This window comes from Panthera leo, chromosome F3, assembly GCF_018350215.1.
Source record: "Panthera leo isolate Ple1 chromosome F3, P.leo_Ple1_pat1.1, whole genome shotgun sequence".
Taxonomy (NCBI): domain Eukaryota; kingdom Metazoa; phylum Chordata; class Mammalia; order Carnivora; family Felidae; genus Panthera; species Panthera leo.
The window spans coordinates 65,525,091-65,551,035 of NC_056696.1; the positions used below are offsets into that span (position 1 = coordinate 65,525,091).

At 45.6% G+C, this 25,945-nt stretch overlaps 1 protein-coding gene across 4 annotated transcripts; it reads right to left on the reverse strand.

The window, feature by feature from the left end:
* Positions 1–260: 260 nt before the first annotated feature.
* IFI16 (interferon gamma inducible protein 16) lies at positions 261–24,941 on the reverse strand. 4 transcript variants are annotated; one of them, XM_042924914.1, is made up of 11 exons: positions 24,709–24,941; positions 19,956–20,230; positions 18,957–19,087; positions 18,175–18,342; positions 14,481–14,648; positions 11,766–11,951; positions 8,102–8,269; positions 5,418–5,585; positions 2,597–3,016; positions 1,542–1,727; positions 262–600 (listed from the first exon to the last, which is right to left on the reverse strand). In XM_042924914.1, the coding sequence occupies exons 2-11, from the start codon at positions 20,218–20,220 to the stop codon at positions 532–534; spliced, it is 1,929 nt and encodes a 642-aa protein (XP_042780848.1). In that variant the 5' UTR covers positions 20,221–20,230; positions 24,709–24,941; the 3' UTR covers positions 262–531. The 4 variants fall into 4 exon arrangements, with proteins under 4 accessions (XP_042780850.1, XP_042780848.1, XP_042780847.1 ...); XM_042924913.1 differs by having other exon boundaries at positions 263–600; positions 19,956–20,234; XM_042924915.1 differs by having other exon boundaries at positions 267–600; positions 11,766–11,933; positions 19,956–20,234.
* Positions 24,942–25,945: the final 1,004 nt, after the last annotated feature.

Consider the following 25,945-nt stretch of genomic DNA (forward strand, 5'->3'; position numbering starts at 1 on the left):
CTTTATTTTTTAAATTTAAATCCAAATTACTTAATATCTAGTGCAGTAAAGGTTTCAGGAGTAGAACTGAGTGATGCATCACTTACATACCACACCCAGTGCTCACCCCAACAAGTGCCCTCCTTTACTGTCCATCACCCATTTAGGCCACCCTCCCCCCCAACTCCCATCCAGCAACGCTCAGTTTGTTTCTGTATTTAAGAGTCTTTTATGGTTTGCCTCCCTCTCTGTAAACGATTCACTTGTAAGCAACGCACCAAATGAATTAGACTTCTATTCTAGCACGCCTTTAGCAAAACGAGTTTATTATTTTTTCCCAAATTATAAAAATTATACATGCAAAATATAGCATTAGGATGGCACAGAAAAATATAAAAAGAAAATAAAAAGTCTCCATTAACACTCTATTTCCTAGAATTAACGGCTGGTATACCTATCACTGAATTTCTATCATGGACATATATAGCTTTTCTGTATCTGGATTTTATTTCCATGTACATCGTTAATGGCATCCAGGTTTTTAGAAGGACGTTATGCTGGGGTTTTCATATCCAAATCAGGATTGAGTTGTTGTTTCTTGTTTTTCCTGGGCTTGATGACCTTGAAGAAGAAAGAACTGAAGTTAGAGCAGGTGAGATGTAGCTAATTCTGACTTTCTCTCTGCACTGACACTGTCCTCCAACCACCAGTTGCATCCCGTTGTCGTAAGGTTCTTCTCACTCTCCCCTGTCCCCTTCCATGAATTCCTGTCCTTTGGGTCACCTCCCACATTGGTTGAGACCCTAAAGTGAGATAGTCACTCACCCACAGCATGAATGCACATGGAAGGGCAGGAGAGAGAGGAAGGAGCAGGTGTACTCGATGCCAAGAGCTGAAGGGACGGTTCTCACGGGGAAGGCAGGTGGGAGGAGGGACTGAGTCTGGAATGGAAAGGCTGGAAGGTTTGAAAGACTCAGAACTGGAGATGTCTAAGAGTCTGGGCCTTGCTGTGGGTCTGGATGTGTCCATCTTTGATCTATTTCACTCTGGTACTAGCCTTTGAGGGTCTTCCCACAATCTCACGTGGACAAAGAGCATGGACTTAGTCCTGGAGGACCAATACTCTCTGTGTAGACCAGTCTGTGTATCTCATTAAAGGCAAGTTACTTTGTGTTGAGGCACTCAGGGGCACTCTTGATCATCTAGGTCTGGTGTGAGCTCTGTTTGCCTTCCTCTGGGATAGATGGCATTTCCCCCATATTAAAACCGATGAACCTGAAGTTTCTGGTGCTAAACTTCACCAGCAGTTAGAAAATCACAGAGCTAGGTTTTGAAAGACATCGGCCTTAATGAAGCCCAAATTTACTACATAATCTCCCTGCTTTGATGCATTCAACCAATTTTGTAATAGTTAGCTAGGTATTATATCCTTTGAAGTCTTCTCTGGGGTTTCTCTCTCCAACACAATTCAAAACCTCCTTCTTTAAAGAAAGAAAGAATGATAGAAAGGGCAGTCATAAGTCTTCCACATTGGAAGAATGCTATTCCCCAGAAGTCCCCACCTTGATGAAGCTGTGAGTTACAGATCTCAGCTGTCTTGTATCCCCGCTTAGTTCAAAGCAGATGAGTGTGAGTTTATCGCCTTCCTCACAGTTGACTTTGGTCAGTCGTCCATACACCAAGACGTTCATCTTCCCCGTATCATCTTGTATTTCATACAAAGTGATGCATTGATCCAACACCATTTTCTGCAAAAGAAAATCAGCATGCTCCTCCTCAGAATGGATCAGGTTCCACGTCCATGAGAAACACAGGGTGTGGGTGGAAACTTTTGTCTCTGACAGGTTAATATGAACTGGAGGTCCGGAAGGAGGAGTAACACATAGCTTAAGATGTTTTGTTCAGAGGATTCTCCTTATGAGTCTGAGAAGGATTGCCGCTAATTCTCATTAAGTGGATTATGTCATTTCAGTCTGTACTTCTTTCCTGTCCATTCTCTACTCCCTCTTCCCAATCTGCCCAAATCCAGAATCTCGATCATCTAGTCCCATTGTTCTAGGTTCCTTCTCGCTCACTGTACTCATTAATTCTGCAAATGCACCTGTGTGCACAGCCACTCACACAGAGGGCACAGAAGACAACACAGGTAGAAGGAACAAGCTGCGTTTCAGGGCAGAGCCATCTGTCGATTTCCTACTCTGGTTGTCACAACCAGCATCCAAGTTTGGGAGGGCAATTCTTTATTCACAATCAAGTTAAGCTGTCACTGAAAGGGATAAGACAGAACTCAAACAAAATCATAAGGATGTGTGTACTGATAGAAAGTCTGCACTGTTCTGGACCAGAGTACCTGTGAATGGATCATAGCATCTGCCAAATACCAAGGATTTGGGGAAATCTCTTTCTGTAGAACTTACATGGCATTGCCTTCGGAAGAGGAATGTGAAGAGTTTTTCTAGCCCTTATCCTGAAGTGGGAAGATTCTACCCAACTACCCTGGCCATTGGAGCCTTGAGTTCCCGTGTTTCAGAAGTGAACCAAACTCCAGTTGGCAAGTTCAGACCTTTAAATTCGGGGGTTATAGATGAAATAGTACAAAACAGTGGTGTGGGCTTACCTTATGCACCTGATACACCCCACTCACAAATGTTCCTGGCTCTTCCGAGTGAAGATCCTTGATTTTAGGAGTTGCATTTGCATTTTGGATCAGTCTGCTTGAGACCTCCATCTTTCGGTCAGCACTGACGTCAGACACAGAAGAGACATTGTACACCTCCAGGAACCCGTTGCGGCCAATATAATCTGCTAAGGTGATGACTCTCTTTGGTATGAACTTGTCCTTCAGGCCGACATGAAAAACCTTCACTCGAAAGAACTGGCTCTCAGTAACCACAGTGGCGTGAAACATCTTTCTCTCCTCGTCTATGACGTCATATGCGAATGGCTCTGTGGCTTTCAGCACCATCACTTCCTTGGCGCATGTCTGTAAACCCTCTTCTCTGGAAGCTTTTGTAGGTACAGACTTCAATCTTGGTTTCTACTTGGAAGTACACATCAGAAAGTGGCCCAGTTAAGAAAGGGAATACACGGTCCTTTCTAGTGACAGCCACCTTAAGCTTAATGTTGAGCCTCCAGAAAGGCTCAGATTGGATGGATTTGGGGGAAAAAAATGAGCTAGAGAGAGACAGCTGACCTAGTATAAGGTAGCTAGTGGAAGACATGGAAGAATTACATGTAATTGTACTTATTTTCTTCATCGTTTCATACATTTGGGAGGAATATTATTTTTTCTGTTAAACGCATTAACCCAAGATAAAAAAACAACAACAAAACAACATTTCTCTGAGGAGAGCTCTGGAGAGCATAGAGGGAGAGGAAAATAGCCATGCTGTTGTGAAGGGATTCCCATTAGACATGAAGATAAATATATTATCTTAATTTACCAATCAGCATTTTAGTGAGCAAAGTAAGATAGCAGTAAGGAAGAAAATAAATCACCCTAACAGCACTGGCAGGGAACGGCTCTAGTCAGAAACCACAGATTTCATCTGGAACCAGTCCCGGTAGATGTCACAATTGAAAGAGGGAAACCGTGAGCCCTTTTCCAAGAAGGGCTGTGCTCAAAAGAGATTAGTTAAGCAATCACTGGAGAAGCTCATGAACTTCCCTGATTTAGAAATGTTCTGGCTCCAGACTTGAACAGCAGAAGAATGAGCCTTCTGAAAACATGCTTCCTTGGCATAGAATTATTTGAACCCAATGATTCTAAAAAACAGCAGCATAGAAAAAGCTAGAGCTTTTATTCTAGAGAATAGAAATTCCCCTAAATGTTAAAGCTTTAGATCGCAAAGCCTGGATTTGAACCCAGCACCAAGTAAATGCCTAGTGCGCAGAAATGTCGTCAGCACTGTCTTTCCGTGGTTTTTCAGAGGCCTGTAGTCTGCTCCGATAAACAGATATTTCATGCTTTGTGTTGACCCTGTTGGTGGAATCTTTGTTAGAGGGAGAGCCTTATAAAAGAAATTTCTCCATTTGGGTAAGCCACATATACTCAGTAATCTCATTGACAGGATCATGCTGAGCTATTGCCTTTTAAAACTCAGTTATCATAAACTGGCATGACAAGAGTGGGGCTTGGAGGCTGAGGAAATATTGGTTTGGATAATATTCTGAAAGCATGAACAGGTCATTTTCTCTCAGGGTATAATCTCCACTTCGCACCTTGTTCATAAATCATGCTTTTCTGTGCTACTCCCTTCATCATAGCAGAAATTGAAGGTGATAGTGATCTGTTTCTGGCTTTGAACCCAAAAAGCAAACAGAACGCACACCCTAGAGAAAATTGTCGGGAGTCCCCGTGATGAATAGCAACAAGGCTTTCATTCTCACCTAATGAAGCACAGACTGAAAGGTCAGACACCTTTTTGAAGGCCTCCTGTGCAGGTGGTCAGACCCCAGGGAAGCACTGAGTCCATGGTGTGTTTATGTGTAAGAGGCTAAGGCACAGAAGAGCCTCCTGGGGTCCTGGTGCTCCATGGAGGGTTCAGGGCAGCAGAAGGATTCTGACAGGAGGAAAAGTGACTGTGTCTCACGTATAGGCAGATGGGGACATAGAAAGTCACTTCCATAGAAAGTCACTTCCAAGCCAATACTCTACCCCCAAGGGTAGGCAACCACCATGGTCATGTCACGGTGGGACGGAGGTGAGCTAGGCGGGAGGGCATGCCTGCCTGTGCACTTGCCTCTCCATTCTAGTCTAGTCTTTCTCTAGAATCTGAGGTTATTCTCCCATAAAAGGAGAAGGTACACTCATTATAGTGGTGATAAATGCTGGAAAAGAAAAATAAAGGGACTCGTGAAATCGAGCAGAGGAAAGATGTGATGTATTGTTGGAGGCACATCGGTGAGGACCTGCCCGGTGGGGAGGGGAAGCAGTCAGGGTGATGTCTGAAGGTGGGTGTTTCTGGGTCAGTGAAAAGACAGGAGTAATGAATTCCTAACCAGAGAAATATCTTTTGTATACACATTGGACGTGGGAGGGAGCCCCTAATGCTGGAAAAGAATCCAGAAGTGTGGTCAATAAGCCAAGAGGAGAGGGACGAAAGGAGACAGGAGACGAGTTACATGCAATCGTTCATATTTTCCTCCTGTGTTCATCTTTAGTGGTCTGACCACGCCCTATTCTCATTCCTGCACTAAGTCAGTAACCCTCTTGAGATCAGGAATTATTTCAAAATACACACTTTCAAATAGCAAAATACACACTTTCTATTACACGGAAAACTCACCGCCTGCATTTAATAAGCTAACAGGTGACTTTTGTTATGTAAGGAAATTATACATAGTAGGGAATTGCTAAGAAGCTCTTTACAGGTCCTGATGATTCCTGTACTATGTTGTAGAGAGCGGAAAAAGTACGGGGAAGAGCAAGACGGTACCTTGGTTGAGAAACTGCTGCCCGGCGTTGATGGAGGCATCCGAGGAGGCTGAGAGAAGCTCGCAGGTGACAGGGCACCTGTGACGGAAGGTTGTCCAAGCTGACCCCATTCCGGCATTGGCTGCATCATCTCAAATTTTTCAGTTTTTATGGTTTGGGTTTCTGTTTTCTGAAAATAGTTTTTTTCTCCCTGGTTAGTTGTCAGTATCAGGTGAACCACAATCCCTCTCTTCCTTCACCTCTCTCTCTCTCTCTCACTCTCCTCTCTCTCTCTTTTTGTTTTTCTGTCTCTCCGTCACACACACACACTCACACACACACACACACACACACACACACACACCAGGATCTTCAATCTGGAATACTAGCACAGAAGGATACCTCCTTCTGCTCTCTGGCTAGGACCCCAACCAGGGTACAAACATCCCTCTGCAAATTTTAACAACACAGATGATTGAACTTTCATTGGAATGCTAGGCAATTCTACCTCCACCTCTGCTTCCAAGGGCCCTATGTCAAGCTCCTCAAGATGACATGTGGATCGTGGCCTGGTAGAAAACCCTACCTGGCTCCAATGGAAACCAGTCTCAGAACTACTTGGCTGAACTTCGGGATGTTTCATTAGCCAAGTTTTTCACTGCCTTGTGCTTCAGCAAATAAGCAAGTTGGTTCCTACTCCTGTCCTTCAGCTCAGGAAAACCTGTGAATGCTTTGTTTTCCATGCCAGTGAGATCCCCCGTTCATCATTCCAGAGGCAGGATTCTGCACCAGGCCACCAAATCCCTCAGAGATCTCAGGGACAGACAAACCCAATGAGGATTTCCCCCAGGCTTTCCCAGGACCTGGACTTTTATGATCATTTAAGGAATTGCAGAAAGAGTCTGTAAACTCGTTTGTCTTGACTACCTTTACTGTTACTAACGAAAGCCCTTTTGGACCATCCTGCATCCGAGATGCCCGTGCCACTATTCTTATCACTTTTAGCATCCATTTGACTAGTTTGTCAAGTGTGACTTGTGGATAAAGTTGTAGATGAGGGAGCTTCTGGAATGCCTGCCTCTGGCAGGCGGCTTCCTGATTAGAACACCGTCAGACCAACCCCTACACCTCATTCCTCTTTTGCAGGACTACAGAGCCAGGGTTGTGGAAACAAGTCCATCCATGACTCTGGTTATTCATACATTAGAGGCATTAAAAAAAATATTGTAACATCCACACAGCTACGTGGATTCGGTTTGTGCCCGTGAAGAGCTCACGTGTTCACGCTCTGACACTCACTGTCTGTGTGACCTTTGCAGAATGTGTTTAACCTCTAGGAACCTCAGTTTTTTCAGAGGCGAAATGGCCCTAACGACAGCACCCTGAGTGATAAATAACGAATGCTGTTATAAAGACGAGATGAGATCACGGACACAGAGCACACAGGTTCCGGGGTCCAACACACTACGTGGGCAATACACAGCCATGTCGGCATTGTCACTGCTATTTCACGCTCTACTTAGAGATTTTGGTCGGCTCTGATCTGCAGATGCCTCATGTTGTATGTGGGTCCCTCCTGATGGCGTGGGAAATACTTCCCTAAAGTAGCTTCTCTATTCGCTTCTGCCACAGGTAGCAATTTATCCGAAGACAACCTTATCTTGATATTCCCTCACAACCAGTGACACTGAAAGCTTCTATGATAGCAGTAGGATTTAGATGCTGAAAATATTTTTTCAAGTTTATTTCTTCATTTTAAGTGAGGGAGAGTGAGAATGCAAAGAGAGAGAGAGAGAGGAGAGAGAGAGTGAAAGAGAGAGGGAACGTGTAGGGTAAGGGGGGCAGAGACGTAGGCAGAGAGCAAATCTCAAGTCAACGCTTCACTGTCAGTCCAGAGCCCAAACTAGGGCTTGATCTCAAAAGCATGAGGTCATGACCTGAGCAGAGATCAGGAGTTGGATGTTCTACTAATTGAGCCACCGAGGCACCCCTAGATGCTGAAAATATTCTTTTTGACTGGATAATATGAGAAAATAATAATTGATTTCATTTCCTTCATCACCCTGCCCTGTTGTAGAAACACAATGTCCTGAGCTGTTTGCTTTAGAAGAGACGTAGCTGTAGGAATCAAGAGCAAAACCGGTCTATGCCTGGTTTCGGGGTAAAAGTTGAACGGATCCCACTTGGTAGAGCAAATCATTGGGAGACCCCATGATGAATCAGAGCAAGATTTTTGTGCTCACCTAATGAAGAAAGGACTGAACAATCAGACACCCGTTTTGTTACTGCCCAGGTGGCTGGACCCCAGGGACGAATTCACTACATGTGTGTTTATGTGCAAGAGGCTGAGGGAGCCGATGAGCCTCCGTGACCTTGGCCTCCAAGGAGGATTCAGGGCAGGAGAACGTTGCTCATGGGAGTAGAAATTCTCATGGGAGTCATTTGTTTAAGGAGTTATCTGAGTAGGCTGACGGGGACTTTGAAAGTGTTACTTCCAAGCCAGGATGCTTGGCAAAAGTAGTGTTATCCTGAGCTGTGTGCATATGTCATTGTCATAGGAGAGAGACAGCGGCTGTGGTTATTGTCCCTGTTGTGTAATGAATTTTACATAGTGGGAGAATTGCTGAGAAGCTCTTTTCACTTCCTGATGATTCCTGTGCTATGTTGTAGACACAGGAACAAGTACGGGGAAGAGCAAGACGGTACCTGGGTCGAGAAACTGCTGCCTGGGGTTGGTGGAGGCATCCGAAGAGGCTGAAAGAAGCTCGCAGGTGACAGGGCACGTGTGACTGCAGGTTGTCCAAGCTGACCCCATTCTGGCGTTGGCTGCGTCGTCTCAGATTTTGCAGTATTTGTGTTTTGCGTTTTCTTTTTCTGAAAGTAGTTTTACCCTTGGTCAATAGTTTTCAATATATGATGAGTCACAATCTCTCTCTCTCTCTCTCTCTCTCTCTCTCTCTCTCACTTTTCCACTCTCCTGTTCATTCTCCTCTTCCCTTCCTCCCCTTTCTCTCTCTCTCTCTCTCTCTCTCTCTCTCTCTCTCTCCGCACACACACACACCTGAGGATCTTCACTCTGGAATACTAGCACATATAGGATACGTCCTGCTCCACTCTGTCTTGGACCCCAACCAGGGTACAAACATCCCTCTGCAAATTTTAACAACACAGATGATTGAACTTTCATTGGAATTCTAGGCAATTCTACCTCCACCTCTGCTCCCAAGGGCCCCATGTCAAGCTCCTCAAGATGACACATGAATCGTGGCCTGGTAGAAAACCCTTTGTGGCTCCAATGGAAATGGGTCTCAGAACTACTTGACTGAATTTCGGGATGTTTTCTCCACCATATTTTTCACAGCCTTATGGTTCAGCAAATAAGCAAATTGGTTCCTACTCCTGTCCTTCAGCTCAGGAAAACCTGTGAATGCTTTGTTTTCCATACCAGTGAGATTCCCCCTGTTCATCATTCCAGAGGCAAGATTCTGCACCCGGCCACCAAATCCCTCAGAGATCTCAAGGGCAGACAAACCCAATGAGGATTTCCCCCACACTTTCCCAGGACCTGGACTTTTATGATCATTTAAGGAAATGCAGAAGGAGTCTGTAAACTCATTTGTCTGGACTACCTTTACTGTTACTAATGAAAGCCCATTTGGACCATCTTGCATCCAATATGCACGTGCCACTATTCTTATCACTTTTAGCATCCATTTGACTAGTTTGTCAAGTGTGACTTGTGGATAAAGTTGTAGATGAGGGAGCTTCTGGAATGCCTGCCTCTGGCAGGCGGCTTCCTGATTAGAACACCGTCAGACCAACCCCCACACCTCATTCCTCTTTTGCAGGATTACAGAGCCAGGGTTGTGGAAACAAGCCCATCCATGACTCTGGTTATTCATACATTAGAGGCATTAAAAAAATATTGTAACATCCACACAGCTACGTGGATTCGGTTTGTGCCCGTGAAGAGCTCACGTGTTCACGCTCTGACACTCACTGTGTGACCTTTGCAGAACGTGTTTAACCTCTAGGAACCTCAGTTTTCTCAGAGGCGAAATGGCCCTAGCAACAGCACCCTGAGTGATAAATAACGAATGCTGTTATAAAGACGAGATGAGATCACGGACACAGAGCACACAGGTTCCGGGGTCCAACACACTACGTGGGCAATACACAGCCATGTCGGCATTGTCACTGCTATTTCACGCTCTACTTAGAGATTTTGGTCGGCTCTGATCTGCAGATGCCTCATGTTGTATGTGGGTCCCTCCTGATGGCGTGGGAAATACTTCCCTAAAGTAGCCTCTCTATTTGTTTCTGCCATAGGTAGCAATTTATCTCAAGACAACCTTATCTTGATATTCCCTCAAAATCAGTGACACTGAAAGCTTCTATGATAGCAGTAGTATTTAGATGCTGAAAATATTTTTTCAAGTTTATTTCTTCATTTTAAGTGGAAGAGAGCAAGAATGCAAAGAAAGAGAGAGAGGGGAGAGAGAGAGAGAGAGAGAGAGAGAGAACGTGTGGGGTAGGGAGGCAGAGAGATGGGGAGAGAGCGAATCTCAAGTCAACTCTTCACTCTCAGCCCAGAACCCAGTGTAGGGCTTGATCTCAGAAGCTGTGAGGTCATGACCTGAGCAGAGATCAGGAGTTGGATGTTCTACTAATTGAGCCACCGAGGCACCCCTAGACGCTGAAAATATTATTTTTATATGCATATTTTAAAAATAATGATTGATTTTTTTTTTGCTCTCTAGATTATTCACTTATTCACCCTGTCTAGTTCTTGAAACATGATGTTTTGAGCTGTTTGCTTCTGGAAACACAGGAATCAAAGGTAATATTTGCCTGCATTTGGTTTTGGGGAAACAAAAGGAACAGAACCCACACTTGAAGAAAATCGGTGGGAGACCCTGTGATGAATCAGAGCAAGGCTTTCCTGCTCATCTAATGAGACAGAGATGGAGTGGTGGACCCATTTTTTGCAGGCTTCCTGTGCAGGTGGCTGGACCCCGTGGAACAACCGACTGCATGGTGTGTTTATGGGAAGAGGCTGAGTCGGCAGACGAGCCTTCCCGGGGTCCCTGCTCTCTAAGACGTTTAAGGGCAGTGTGAGGATTCTCCCAGGATAGAAATGGCTGTGTCCCATATATAAGCAGGTGGGGACTGAGAAACTGTCACTCCCAAGCCAGGATGCAGGGTCAAAGCAGAATTATCTTGAGATGTGCACATATGTCATTGTCCTAGCAGAGGCACAGCGGCTGAGTTTTCAGTGACTGGAGAAGGACACATCCGCGGCCATCTGGGCCTGGGATCCAACAGGCACAGGCAGCTAGCTCCATCCCATGAACAAGTCCTGGGGACACTGGGTAGGGATGATGAGTTTTGGTGCTGACAATAGTAGGATCCACAAGACACAACTTGAGAAAGATGTCTTTAGGGAGTTTGTCCTCAAGTGCTATGTGTGTGTTGGGGCCGGGGTACAGCCTGGGTCAGAGGGCAGCTTGGGGCCTGGGTGACAAACTACATTAGAGAATAGTGATTCAAGTGTTGCCTGGCTCATTCCTCGGGTGGGTATTCCTGTGGTATTTGCCGCAGAATGGACATTATATCTCCCGAGTGTAGGCAACCACCGTGGTCATGTCAGGGTGGGACAGAGGTCCGCTAGGCGGGAGGGGATACACACGTGTGCACTCACTTCTCCACCTCGCCTGCTCTTCCCCTATAACCTGAGGTTATGGTCCCATAAAAGGAGAACTCACACTCATTAGAGTGGTGATAAATGCTGGAAAAAAATCAAAGGACCCGTGACAGCCAGCAGTGGGAAGATGTGATGTGTTGTTGGGGGCACATCAGTGAGGACTTGCCGGGGTGAAGGGAGTCAGGCTGGGGTCCAAAGGTGGGTGTATCTGGGCCAGTGAAAAGACAAGAGTCATGAATTCCAAACCATCGAGATAGCTTATGTTTACACACATGATGTGGGAGGGAGCCCCCAATTTTGGAAGTGAATCCAGATGTATGGTCAATAAGCCAAGGGGAAAGGGACAAAAGGAGACAGGAATGCAGGGTATAAACACCCTCCCGTGTTCATCGTTAATGGTCCGGCCACCCCCTACCCCTACTCCTGCACCAAGTTGGTAACCCACTTGAGATTCGGAATTATTTCAAAATGCATACTTTCAAATAGCAAAGGATTTCTACTACACTGAAATCTCACTACCTGTATTTGATAAGTTAATGAGTGATTATTGTTATCTAAAGAAATTATACATAGTAGGGAGTTACGGAGAAGCTCTTTACAGGTCCTGATGATTCCTGTACTAGGTTGTAGAGAGAGGAACAAGTATGGGGAAGAGCAAGACGGTACCTTGGTTGAGAAACTGCTGCCCGGGGTTGGTGGAGGCATCCGAGGAGGCTGAGAGAAGCTCGCAGGTGACAGGGCACCTGTGACTGCAGGTTGTCCAAGCTGACCCCATTCCAGTGTTGGCTGCATCATCTCAGATTTTGCTGAATTTTTGTTTTGCGTTTTCTTTTTCTGAAAGTAGTTTTTCCCCTGGTCAACAGTTTTCAATATCTGATGAGCCACAATCTCTCTCTCTCTCTCTCTCTCTCACTTTCCTACTCTCCTGCTCACTCTCCTCTCCCTTTCATCTCTCTGTTTGTCTCTCTCTCTGTCTCGGTCTCTCTCTCTCTCTTGCACGTGCACACACACAAACACACACACACACCAGGGGATCTTCACTCTGGAATACTATCACATATTAGTATACCTCCTTCTGCTCTCTGGCTTGGACCCCAACCAGGGTACAAACATCCCTCTGCAAACTTTAACCACACAGATGATTGAACTTTCATTGGAATGCTAGGCAATTCTACCTCCACCTCTGCTTCCAAGGGCCCTATGTCAAGCTCCTCAAGATGACACGTGGATCGTGGCCTGGTAGAAAACCCTACCTGGCTCCAATGGAAACCAGTCTCAGAACTACTTGGCTGAACTTCGGGATGTTTCATTAGCCAAGTTTTTCACTGTCTTGTGCTTGGGCAAATAAGCACATTGGTTCCTACTCCTGTCCTTCAGCTCAGGAAACCCTGTGAATGCTTTGTTTTCCATGCCAATGAGATTCGCCGAGGGCAGCATTCCAGAGGCAGGATTCTGCACCAGGCCACCAAATCCCTCAGAGACCTCAGGGACAGACAAACCCAATGAGGATTTCCCCCAGGTTCTCCCAAGTCATGGACTTTTATGATTGTGTAAGAAAGTGCAGAAAGAGTCTGTAAACTCATTTGTCTTGACTACCTGTCCTTTTACTAACGAAAGCCCATTTGGACCATCCTGCATCCGAGATGCACGTGACACCATTCTTATCACTGTTAGCATCCATTTGACTAGTTCAGCAAATGTGACTTGTGGATAAAGTTGTAGATGAGGGAGCTTCTGGAATGCCTGCCTCTGGCAGGCGGCTTCCTGATTAGAACACCGTCAGACCAACCCCCACACCTCATTCCTCTTTTGCAGGAGTACAGAGCCTGGCTGTGGAAACAAGTCCACCCATGACTCTGGTTCTTCACACATTAGAGGCATTAAAAAAACATTGTAACATCCGCACAGCTACGTGGATTTGGTTTGTGCCCGTGAAGAGCTCACGTGTTCACGCTCTGACACTCACTGTCTGTGTGACCTTTGCAGAACGTGTTTAACCTCTAGGAACCTCAGTTTTCTCAGAGGCGAAATGGCCCTAACGACAGCACCCTGAGTGATAAATAACGAATGGTGTTATAAAGACGAGATGAGATCACGGACACAGAGCACACAGGTTCCGGGGTCCAACACACTACGTGGGCAATACACAGCCATGTCGGCATTGTCACTGCTTTTTCATGATCTACTTAGAGATTTTGGTCTGCTCTGATGTGCAGATGCCTCATGTTGTATGTGAGTCCCTCCTGATGGCATGGGAAATACTTCCCTAAAGTAGCTTCTCTATTCGCTTCTGCCACAGGTAGCAACTTATCCGAAGACAACCTTATCTTAATATTCCCTCAAAATCAGTGACACTGAAAGCTTCTATGATAGGAGTAGGATTTAGATGCTGAAAAAATTTTGTCAAGTTTATTTCTTCATTTTAAGTGGAAGAGAGTGAGAATGCAAAGAAAGAGAGAGAGAGGAGAGAGAGAGAGTGAGAGAGTGAGAGACAGAGGCAATGTGTGGGGTAGGGGGGCAGAGAGATGGGGAGAGAGTGAATCTCAAGTCGACTCTTCACTCTCAGCCCAGAGCCCAAACTAGGGCTTGATCTCAAAAGCTGTGAAGTCATGACCTGAGCAGAGATCAGGAGTTGGATGTTCTATCGGATGAACCACCGAGGCACCCCTAGATGCTGAAAATATTCTTTTTTGACTGGATAATATGAGAAAGTAATTGATTTCATTTCCTTCATCACCCTGCCCTGTTGTAGAAACACGATGTCCTGAGCTGTTCGGTTTAGAAGAGACGTAGCTGTCGGAATCAAGAGCAAAACTGGTCTACGCCTGGTTTCGGGATAAAAGTTGAACGGATCCCACATGGTAGAGAAATCATTGGGAGACCCCATGATGAATCAGAGCAAGATTTTTGTGCTCACCTAATGAAGAAAGGACTGAACAATCAGACACCCGTTTTGTTCCTGTACAGGTGGCTGGACCCGAGGGACGAATTCACTACATGTGTGTTTATGTGCAAGAGGCTGAGGGAGCCAATGAGCCTCTGTGGTCCCGGTGCTCCAAGCAGGATTCAGGGCAGGAGAACTTTGCTCATGGGAGTAGAAATTCTCATGGGAGTCATTTGTTTAAGGAGTCATCCGAGTAGGCCAACGGGGACTTTGAAAGTGTCACTTCCAAGCCAATATGCGTGGCAAAAATAGTGTTATCCTGAGGTGTGTGCATATGTCATTGTCATAGGAGAGAGACAGCGGCTGTGGTTAGCGTCACTGTTGTGTAATGAATTTTACATAGTAGGAGAATTGCTGAGAAGCTCTTTCCGGGTCCTGATGATTCCTGTGCTATGTTGTAGAGAGAGGAACAAGTACGGGGAAGAGCAAGACGGTACCTGGGTCGAGAAACTGCTGCGCGGGGTTGGTGGAGGCATCCGAGGAGGCTGAGAGAAGCTCGCAGGTGACAGGGCACCTGTGACTGAAGGTTGTCCAAGCTGACCCCATTCTGGTGTTGGCTGAATCGTCTTCGATTTATCACTGCTTGTGGCTTTAGTTTTTCTTTTCTGAAAGTAGTTTTTTCCCCTGGTCAATAGTTTTCAATATCTGATGAGCCACAATCTCTCTCTCTCTCTGTCTCTCTCTCTCTCTCTCTCTTTCCCACTTTCCTGCTCACTCTCCTCTCCCCTTCCTCCTCTCTGTCTGTCTGTGTGTCTCTCTCTCGCACGCACACTCACACACACACACACACACACACACACACACACACCAGGATCTTCACTCTGGAATACTAGCACAGAAGGATACCTCCTTCTACTCTCTGGCTAGGACCCCAACCAGGGTACAAACATCCCTCTGCAAACTTTAACCACACAGATGATTGAACTTTCTTTGGAATGCTAGGCAATTCTACCTCCACCTCTGCTTCCAAGGGCCCTATGTCAAGCTCCTCAAGATGACACGTGGATCGTGGCCTGGTAGAAAACCCTACCTGGCTCCAATGGAAACCAGTCTCAGAACTACTTGGCTGAATTTTGGGATGTTTCATTAGCCAAGTTTTTCACTGCCTTGTGCTTCAGCAAATAAGCACATTGGTTCCTATCTCCTGTCCTTCAGCTCAGGAAACCCTGTGAATGCTTTGTTTTCCATGCCAGTGAGATTCCCCCCGTTCATCATTCCAGAGGCAGGATTCTGCACCAGGCCACTAAATCCCTCAGAGATCTCAAGGGCAGACAAACCCAATGAGGATTTCCCCCAGGCTTTCCCAGGACCTGGACTTTTATGATCGTTCTAGGAATTGCAGAAAGAGTCTGTAAACTCGTTTGTCTTGACTACCTTTACCGTCACTAACGAAAGCCCTTTTGGACCATCCTGCATCCGAGATGCCCGTGCCACTATTCTTATCACTTTTAGCATCCATTTGACTAGTTTGTCAAGTGTGACTTGTGGATAAAGTTGTAGATGAGGGAGCTTCTGGAATGCCTGCCTCTGGCAGGCGCCTTCCTGATCAGAACACCGTCAGACCAACCCCCACACCTCATTCCTCTTTTGCAGGACTACAGAGCCAGGGTTGTGGAAACAAGTCCATCCATGACTCTGGTTATTCATACATTAGAGGCATTAAAAAAAATATTGTAACATCCACACAGCTACGTGGATTTTGTATGTGCCCATGAAGAGCTCACGTGTTCACGCTCTGACACTCACTGTCTGTGTGACCTTTGCAGAATGTGTTTAACCTCTAAGAACCTCAGTTTTCTCAGCGATGAAATGGCCCTAACAACAGCACCCTGAGTGATAAATAACGAATGCTGTTATAAAGACGAGATGAGATCACGGACACAGAGCACACAGGTTCCCTGGTCCAACACACTACGTGGGCAATACACAGCCATGTTGGCCTTGTCACTGCTATTTCACGCTCTATTTAGAGATTTTGGTCGGCTCTGATCTGCAGATGCCTCATGTTGTATGTGGGTCCCTCCTGATGGCGTGGGAAATATTTCCCTAAAGTAGCCTCTCTATTCGCTTCTGCCATAGGTAGCAATTTATCTCAAGACAACCTTATCTTGATATTCCCTCAAAATCAGTGACACTGGAAGCTTCTGTCATAGCAGTAGGATTTAGATGCTGAAAATATTTTTTCAAGTTTATTTCTTCATTTTAAGTGCAAGAGAACGAGAATGCAAACAGAGAGAGAGAAGAGAGAGAGAGAGGGAGAGAGAGAGAGAGAGAGAAAGAGAATGTGTGGGGTAAGGGGGCAGAGAGATGGGGAGAGAGTGAATCTCAAGTTGACTCTTCACTCTCAGCCCAGAGCCCAGTGTAGGGCTTGATCTCAGAAGCTGTGAGGTCATGACCTGAGCAGAGATCAGGAGTTGGATGTTCTACCGATTGAGCCACCGAGGCAACCCTAGATGCTGAATATATTATTTTTGATTGAATAATATGAAAAAATAATAATTGAATTTTTTTCCCTCTCCAGATTTTTCACTTATTCACCCTGTCTAGTTCTTGAAACAGGATGTTTTGAGCTGTTTGCTTCTGGAAACACAGGAATCAAAGGTAATATTTGCCTGCATTTGGTTTTGGGGAAACAAAAGGAACAGAACCCACACTTGAAGAAAATCGGTGGGAGACCCTGTGATGAATCAGAGCAAGGCTTTCCTGCTCATCTAATGAGACAGAGATGGAGTGGTGGACCCATTTTTTGCAGGCTTCCTGTGCAGGTGGCTGGACCCCGTGGAACAACCGACTGCATGGTGTGTTTATGGGAAGAGGCTGAGTCGGCAGACGAGCCTTCCCGGGGTCCCTGCTCTCTAAGACGTTTAAGGGCAGTGTGAGGATTCTCCCAGGATAGAAATGGCTGTGTCCCATATATAAGCAGGTGGGGACTGAGAATCTGTCACTCCCAAGCCAGGATGCAGGGTCAAAGCAGAATTATCTTGAGATGTGCACATATGTCATTGTCCTAGCAGAGGCACAGCGGCTGAGTTTTCAGTGACTGGAGAAGGACACATCCGCGGCCATCTGGGCCTGGGATCCAACAGGCACAGGCAGCTAGCTCCATCCCATGAACAAGTCCTGGGGACACTGGGTAGGGATGATGAGTTTTGGTGCTGACAATAGTAGGATCCACAAGACACAACTTGAGAAAGATGTCTTTAGGGAGTTTGTCCTCAAGTGCTATGTGTGTGTTGGGGCCGGGGTACAGCCTGGGTCAGAGGGCAGCTTGGGGCCTGGGTGACAAACTACATTAGAGAATAGTGATTCAAGTGTTGCCTGGCTCATTCCTCGGGTGGGTATTCCTGTGGTATTTGCCGCAGAATGGACATTATATCTCCCGAGTGTAGGCAACCACCGTGGTCATGTCAGGGTGGGACAGAGGTCCGCTAGGCGGGAGGGGATACACACGTGTGCACTCACTTCTCCACCTCGCCTGCTCTTCCCCTATAACCTGAGGTTATGGTCCCATAAAAGGAGAACTCACACTCATTAGAGTGGTGATAAATGCTGGAAAAAAATCAAAGGACCCGTGACAGCCAGCAGTGGGAAGATGTGATGTGTTGTTGGGGGCACATCAGTGAGGACTTGCCGGGGTGAAGGGAGTCAGGCTGGGGTCCAAAGGTGGGTGTATCTGGGCCAGTGAAAAGACAAGAGTCATGAATTCCAAACCATCGAGATAGCTTATGTTTACACACATGATGTGGGAGGGAGCCCCCAATTTTGGAAGTGAATCCAGATGTATGGTCAATAAGCCAAGGGGAAAGGGACAAAAGGAGACAGGAATGCAGGGTATAAACACCCTCCCGTGTTCATCGTTAATGGTCCGGCCACCCCCTACCCCTACTCCTGCACCAAGTTGGTAACCCACTTGAGATTCGGAATTATTTCAAAATGCATACTTTCAAATAGCAAAGGGTTTCTACTACACTGAAATTTCACTATCTGCATTTGATAAGCTAATGAGTGATTATTGTTATCTAAAGAAATTGTACATAGTAGGGAGTTACGTAGAAGCTCTTTATAGGTCCTGATGATTCCTGTACTATGTTGTAGAGAGAGGAACAAGTATGGGGAAGAGCAAGACGGTACCTTGGTTGAGAAACTGCTGCCTGGGGTTGATGGAGGCATCCGAGGAGGCTGAGAGGAGCTTGTAGGTGACAGGGCACCTGTGACTGCAGGTTGTCCAAGCTGACCCCATTCCGGCGTTGGTTGTGTCTTGTTAGATTTACCATTGCTTGTGGTTTTAGTTTTCCTTTTCTGAAAGTAGATCCCAACCCTCTGGGTAATGGTTTGCAGTTGGAGGTAAAACATTATTACTACTGAGCCAATCAGTTTTTTATTACTAGATTACAAGGATACTAAAACTTCTGTTTCAGGAATCCAGGGGACCACATGGAGCCCGTCCTCTTGAGAGATGACGGGAGGTGTGCAGCCCACATTGATGGGAGTTTCACACAATAGCTGGGAATCTCCTCTCCTCCCTGTGGCCCGAAGGATGCTGCACCAGGATTTGGAAAATCTAGAATTGAATTGTGTCTCTTTGGTGAGCTGCCCTCCTGGTGAGACTTCCCTTTATCCCACATGTAAAGAGGGGTCCTGACTCCACATCTCCTTCCCACGGAGTTATACACACGAGTTATAGTGAACACAGTTCTGAAACATAACGGGTGATGGCCAACTACGGGTGGGTGATTGTTCACTATGGATTTGTTGACTCCAAACCTCATTTTCATTCTGCCCCTGGAATCCCTTTTTTCTTGATTCTTCTATTTGCAGGTTGAGAAATGAAGGAAGAGCTAAGTGCTCCCAGGAAGCTAATCAGGGGAAGAGCCATAGGGGAAGCTTCTTCAGCGGGACCTTTTGCATCTTACCTTCGACACAAGTGTACCATCCACTGGCCGTGAAGCCTTGTTTGCGGTGGATGTCGATTCGTCAGTACTGGACGCCTCCTGCTTTCTTTTCTTCACTGGAGCCAGTCCCTGTGTTTTGTACTTCTTCATAACTGAGGCAGCAAAAAGAACATGGTAAATCCAAAGGAGCCGGTCTAGGGCAACTGCATCACGTTCGGCGCCGTTTCCTCGGAACTCATGCCTGTGGGTCTGAGTTGGCGTTTCTGTCCCCCCTGTGTCCATCAACCAGCCAGCCCTGCTACAGGTGCTGACTCAGTCTCGGGTGGTCTCCTTCCTTCCCCACGGGCACAAGCCCACCCCTCCATCATCTGGACTCCCGGGAACCTCAGTCAAACCCTCTTCCAACCCATTTATCCTATATTTTCCTTTTAAGAATATTAAGTTTTCAAAATGCCGATGGTGGGTTAACTCCTATGGAAGGTCTATTTGAATTACAGCAAGCAGAGAAAGGAAATCCGATCTAATTAGTGACGTGACAAACGTCAAAATATGTTTTTACGATCCAGTGATTTTACGGGAGGCAATGTTTTCACATCTGCGAGAGATGAGTTTTTCTTTAAGCACTGCCTCACGTTTGTTGCTGGGGAATAGAGTAACGGTGGGATAAATATTGTGAGGGAGCAGTATACGCACCGTTTGCAGTATTTTTAAGAGTCACAATTTTTTCCTAATTTTGTCGTCACCCTGTAACCATCGTAATGTGGGGGAAGCCTCAGCCTTTGTCGTCAACTCCTGCTTTTTTTCTTTACCCACATCCCCCAAATACACCCTGTAGAATACAGTGCCCCCCTTTGTAGGAAAGGAATTGTTCGACCTGTCAACCTGTTGGCGCTCGAAGGGCCACCTCATCTGGGCAACTGAGTCGTAAATTGGCAAAGGGATCTCCCCGCTGTGCCGACACCAGGGCTCTGCTGGGCACAGAGGGCGGGCACACGGACAGTGAGGGCTCCTCTGCATTACCTTTTCTCTTCTCATTTTGAATAGCTTTCACAGTGTCTCCTAGTCCTTCTATGTCTTTGAGCAGCCTCAGGAGTTTGTTCACACAGAGAATCCCCTGGAATTTCTTGTGCATCATGTCAGCAATCTTGACCTTGCTATAGTCTTCTTTCATTTTTGGAGTCAGCCCCAAATCAGAATCCAGCAGGGACTTAACCATGCTAAACTGGTCGTCGTTGAGGGGCTGAAGCCCTTTCAGCAGAAGAATTCTCTTGCATTCTGTCTCCATCTCTCAAGGTCTGTCTAAGCAGGAGAAAAATACCATAGGGCGTTACATCCTCATCGGAACAATTTAAAAGCCTGGTTGTGTCTATGTGGGTGAGTGGCCCATGTCAAGGTGTTGTCCTTGAGTGTGTGTGACAAAGACCAGGTGCATCACTGTGCAAAATGGGTTGAGATCTGCTGCATTCGGAACTTCTTTTTTTAAAAAAAATTTTTTTTAAATGTTTATTTATTTTTGAGACCATGCGAGAAACAGAGTGCAAGCAGCGGAGGGGCAGACAGAGGGAGACACAGAATTTGAAGCGGGCTCCAGGCGCCGAGCCGTCAGCCCAGAGCCCGACGCGGGGCTCGAACCCACAAACTGTGAGATCATGACCTGAGCCGAAGTCGGACGCTTAACCGACGGAGTCACCCAGGCACCCTGCATTCAGAACTCCTAAGGAAGTCTTTTCATTTAATAATGACAGTTGTGTCGGGTCAGGGCGGGTGTGGTGGCAGGAGGTCTGGAAAGAGGTAGTGTTTTCTGTGCGTGGAGTGTGGGCTGTACGGTGTCACAGGGCACCTGTTCCCAGCGGCCGTCCCCTACTGGGGCTGTGGTGTCTCCCTGGATGTCTGTTCGCTGGCTCCTGACCCTGTTACCCTCTCTGATGGCCGAGTGGACCGCAGCCTCTCACCCTCCGTGACTGTCCCCGCCACCGGGGCGCTCGCTTCCACACCAGGGACCCGCCCATGTCCACCTGCCTTCCTCCAGTCAGTCCTTCTAGCGTCCCCTCTCCCTGGGGCTTGGGCATGTCCTCTGTGTCCTCTGTGCCCTTGTCCCCTGCTGGCCTTCTACCTGCTGCCTCGTGCACAACCACAGCATTTTTTTTCTGGGACCATTTAGTAGTCCTCTCACTGGAGTTCTACACTCCGGCTAGAGCAGGAACACTGCACTTTTTGGCGCAATTATTTAGCAGTTCCTTGATTTTACCCTTCTAGGCTGAATTCCTCTGCACAGTTCTTTCGGAGAGCCAGATGTCCCTCTATCCAGCCATGGCTCTGTCCCACTTGACAGCCGCCAAGAATTCCCCGGTTTGTTTTTGAAATTTTTCTTGCTCCCCACCCTAGCTTGGAGAGCCTTGAATAATCTGCATCTTTTTTTTTTTTTTTTTTTTTACATCTGTGTCTTTTGTGATTCCTGCGGCTTATGCTCCAGAAATATACAACCCATCTCGCCTCTTCATGCATCAGGACTTTGCTAATTCCCTCCCTGCTGCCTAACAAGCTGCTCTCGCCTTTCTTCCTCCGACTGATTCCTCGGAGCCTTCAGGACTCCGCTGAGGCTTTGTCTTCCAAAAGCCACCAGAGTCCCCCTGTTGGACCGAGGGTCCTGCCTCTGGGCCCCTTTAGCACCTCTCGTACTTCCTCTATGGCACTCAGTACATGGTACGGATTCCACTTTTCTGTTTAAATTCATCAATTGTTCTTATTCGGGCACCGTGTGTTTGTGTAGCTTCTGTATAATTAGCATGTTCAAATCCCCAGGGCTGTGAATGATTCCTTCCTGCGAGGGTACGAGATCCTCGGATTGGTCAGGCTCATGGATTGAAGGATAAATCCACAAGATGGATTATAGCAGAACTGAAGATCATTAACAACAAACTAAAAACTCTGAAAGCTTCCAGAAATGAAGAGCAGATTACCTGTAAAGATTCAAGGAGCAGCCTGAATCTGACGCTCAACAGCAAAGCTGTCCACCAACAGTAAAACAGGGTAATTTTCAAATAGTATTTATTCAAATTCCATATCTGTTTCAAAGCTGAATAGTGTTTAAAATGAAATTTTTGTGTTGTGTGTGGTATATATGAGTGTGACAACATAATTCGTTTGCAAAATAAGATATAATACGATATAAGGTGACAGGAGGCTAGGTTTAATCTTTGTTCATTCCTCTTAAATATGAACGTGCATTTTGTATTTCCAAAATATTAGTGTGTTTGATTTTAGAATAACCATCCAGACCCCTCTTGGGTTTCTAGTATTACAGTATTTGTTTTTGTGTCTTGTTTGTTTGTTTCTATTTTTTTAATGTTTGTTTGTTTTTGAGAGAGAGGGAGAGAGAGCATGAGCAGGGGAGGGGCAGGGAGAGAGGGGGACAGAGGATCTGAAGCAGGCTCTGTGCTGACAGCGGAGAACCCCATGTGGGGCTCGAACTCATGAACCATGAGATCATGACCTGAGCCGAAGTCAGACACCCAACCGACTGAGCCACCCGGGTGCCCTCTAATATTACAGTATTCAAAGTAGGTACACTAAATAGCCTTTCTGAAATGCCCCGACTGTGAATTTCAAAACAGATGCAGCCCCGGGGTATCAGAAAAGGTACTGTCTACATAGAGGGAGGGCAGAATAATTTTGAGAGCAGAATTCCAAGCTGGCCAAACTGATATTTAAATGTGGGGGCCTCAGAAACTATTCTCTGATATTCAAGGCCTTGTGGTTTGTACGACAAAGACCTATAAGGAAACGTCTATTGGAAATGATATTCGATAATAAAAATGACACATAGAGCCCAGAACTACTGCCAGCCAGAGCGAGGACTACCTTGGCGAGGTGTGCCTCTGTCTTACAAAGAAATGCAACTTCGACTAAAGACGAGAGAGACAGGAAGCATATCGACACGGCGGGGGAAGGGAGGAAAGCCAATGGGGCCTTTCGCTAATGTATTTGTCTTAAAGGATCAGATAAAGGTATACGTAAAAACAGAAGCACGAGAAAAGAGCATTCAGAAGTGTCAGAAACGGGAACGAGCGTGGCCGAAGCCAAACTGTACCCCTTAATCATCAGCAGACACAGAAATGGCCTTAACGAGTTAAGCGGAAAGTGTAGTCAAATGGCATTTACACAATCTGCCAATGTATTGTTAACAAAAGATCACTTAAAGGTGGGGAGATAAAAGACAAATATTTCATCATGCGACGAGCAACCAAGAGAAAACCAGCTTATCTACATTAGTGTAGCTTTAAATAGATCTGGAGATAAAAAAAATATCATCAAAGCACAACACAATGACAAAGCTGACGTCCCAGGGAAATAACACAGTTGTGATTGTGTATTTACTTGCTAATCGAAAATATATATTATTTTTGTTGTGATATCCCTTTATAATGCTATAAATATTATGTAATTTATTTCATAACATGATTCGCCTATAATAATATAAAAATTATATTTGTATATTATATCGTATGTTTCTCTCCATACATCCACACACACCTGTATATATCATTGTGTATGTAAATTTGACAGACGTACGGGACGAAAACCTCACAATGGCACGGTTTTTATGCGTGATGATTTTAACGCATCTCGCAATTGCGAAATAAAATTTTAAGAAATCAGTACAGATTTAGAAAATCCGACCAACGCAATTAATAAACATAATTAACGAGGTTTATCTAACATACCCCAAATTCTGAAATCAGCATGAAAAATCTCACACTCTAACGAGAGCAAATGAAATAGTATTATAACAGGCCGTCCAGAAAGTTGCTCAGCAATTCTGCAAGCAGGCAATAGAAATCTCTGTATAACTGACTCCCTCCCTCTCCCTTGCATCTTGCCACTAGAAAAAAGTCAGTAATTTTGAGGAAGGCAGAAAGCAATAGTAAAAGGAACTAAAATAATGGCTCTGAAGTATAAGATAAAAATTAAACTGTCTACAAGAGGTAAAGAAGCCATGTTTTTGCATAACTGTGTCTGTGGAAAGGAAATTTTTTTCTGCTCTGTGTGTGTGTGTGTGTGTGTGTGTGTGTGTGTATGCGTGCATGTGAGTTTTCTAAGATTAGGATAATACCATACAATCAACTTTAAATCCAGATGTGTGTTTTACTTCATATTAGGTTATGATACTTTCCTCCTTGTGCTTCTCTCTTGACTTTTGCCCGGGACCCTGCCACAGCCACCACATTTCCTGTGCACTTTCCAGGGAAGGAAACTAAACAGTTTCTCTAAATATAACTCATGCCAGTAGTCACCTAAGGAATAGATTTTAATATCTTCTATAGTCAAAATGTATCTCCCTTTGTTCAGGCCTCAGATGTGGTAGAATGAGAATGTCTGTTTTTTGCCTGAGCTGGAAAGGATTAGAATCAAGCTACTGTTGGAGAGTCTGGGTGGCTCAATCGGTTAAGCACGTGACTCTTGATTGCAGCTCAAGTCATGATCTCACGGTTCATGAGTTTGAGCCCTGCTTTGGGCTCTGACCTGACAGCATGGAGCCTGCTTGGGATTCTCTCTCTCTCCCTCTCTCCCTGCCCTTCCCCTACTCTCACTGTCTCTCTTTCTCTCAAAAATACATAAACAAACTTAAAAAAAAAATAGAACGAAGCTACTGTTTTCATTTTCCTGACTGTAGTTGATAACCAGCACCCCCCCCCCCATTCTTTATAACCGAAGCCCCCTGGATGTTTCCTGCTCAGCTAATATCTCTTGACAGAAAGCCCACGGTTCTCACCTTGCTGGAATTCCCCACAAGTCCAGATCTTGAGGTCTTCTTCAGAAATGCAGGAATCACTGCTTATTTTGTTTGAGGAGAAAGATCAATCAGCAAAGCCCTTAGAGACTGGACTGCAAGCTATTATAATCTCCTGAAGGGCACAGGAAAAAGAAATGTTTTTGAAAGATAGCAATCAGAAATGGCACTGTGTAGAGTCACAACTTGACTAGTTTTGGTTTCCTCTCACTGTGCTGTCCCCCAGAGGGAGGTTATGAAACCATCCCGAGACTCCTCCCTCCCTTGTCCTTAGCTTTCGATTTCATTAGTCAGAGAAAATAAACAGCCTCCTTCTTGTAAATACTGAGTCAAGACGAAAAATCAGAGCAAAAATATAATTAAGGGTTTTTGTTACAAATGTCAGGAGAGGGAAGGAGTGCCAACGTTAGAACTTTGTTGTCCCGCAGACTTACGTGCGGGTCCTTAGAAATTATATTCCCTCCAAAAATGTTCAGATGTAGAAGTAAGATGAATCACTGGGCCACTTATCCCTCACTTCCTGTTTTCAGAGTTCTAGGATGAAATGTTGAAAGAGGCATCTATCTCTGCTACGCACTTGACTGGACATCCTGCATATATGTACAGACAAGTCTGCTATGAAATCCTTCTGGGTTTAAATAGTGCCTGAAGCATTCACCCCATTAGTAAGTGAGGTACTTGGAGGTAGAAGGTACCACAGAGGTAGAAGGTCATTAATATGTGAATCTTTCCTTAGATATATATCAAGGAAGTTGCCCTCTCAACTGTGACTAGGCTACTTTGCCTCACTGATTAAGTTAATGGTTACTCATACTTTCTGCATTATTCACGCATAAACATAGCTGGGTAGCAAGTTCATATCATGACAGCGTTGAAGTCTTTGCAAATTCTGGATGAACACTGAACCTCTGGACTGAGATGGGCCTGATTCACCTTTTGTTCCGCAATGGTTTTGTTGTTGTTGTTGTTGTTGTTCCCATGAAGGACCGTGGATGCATTCCAGAGTATCGGAAACCCTGAGATAGCAAATAAATGGTACCAATCAACTGACATTATGGCTGTAACTCACCAGGGGATCTGCAGGTGGGATGACGCCAGGACTGGGATCCCAAAGGACAGATGGTGTTGGTAGATGATCTGAGGTCATCTAAAGAGAAGAAAGCTGATTATTTTAATTCAGACTATAGTCGTGGAGTGGCTAGCTGAAGTCGAGATTTGA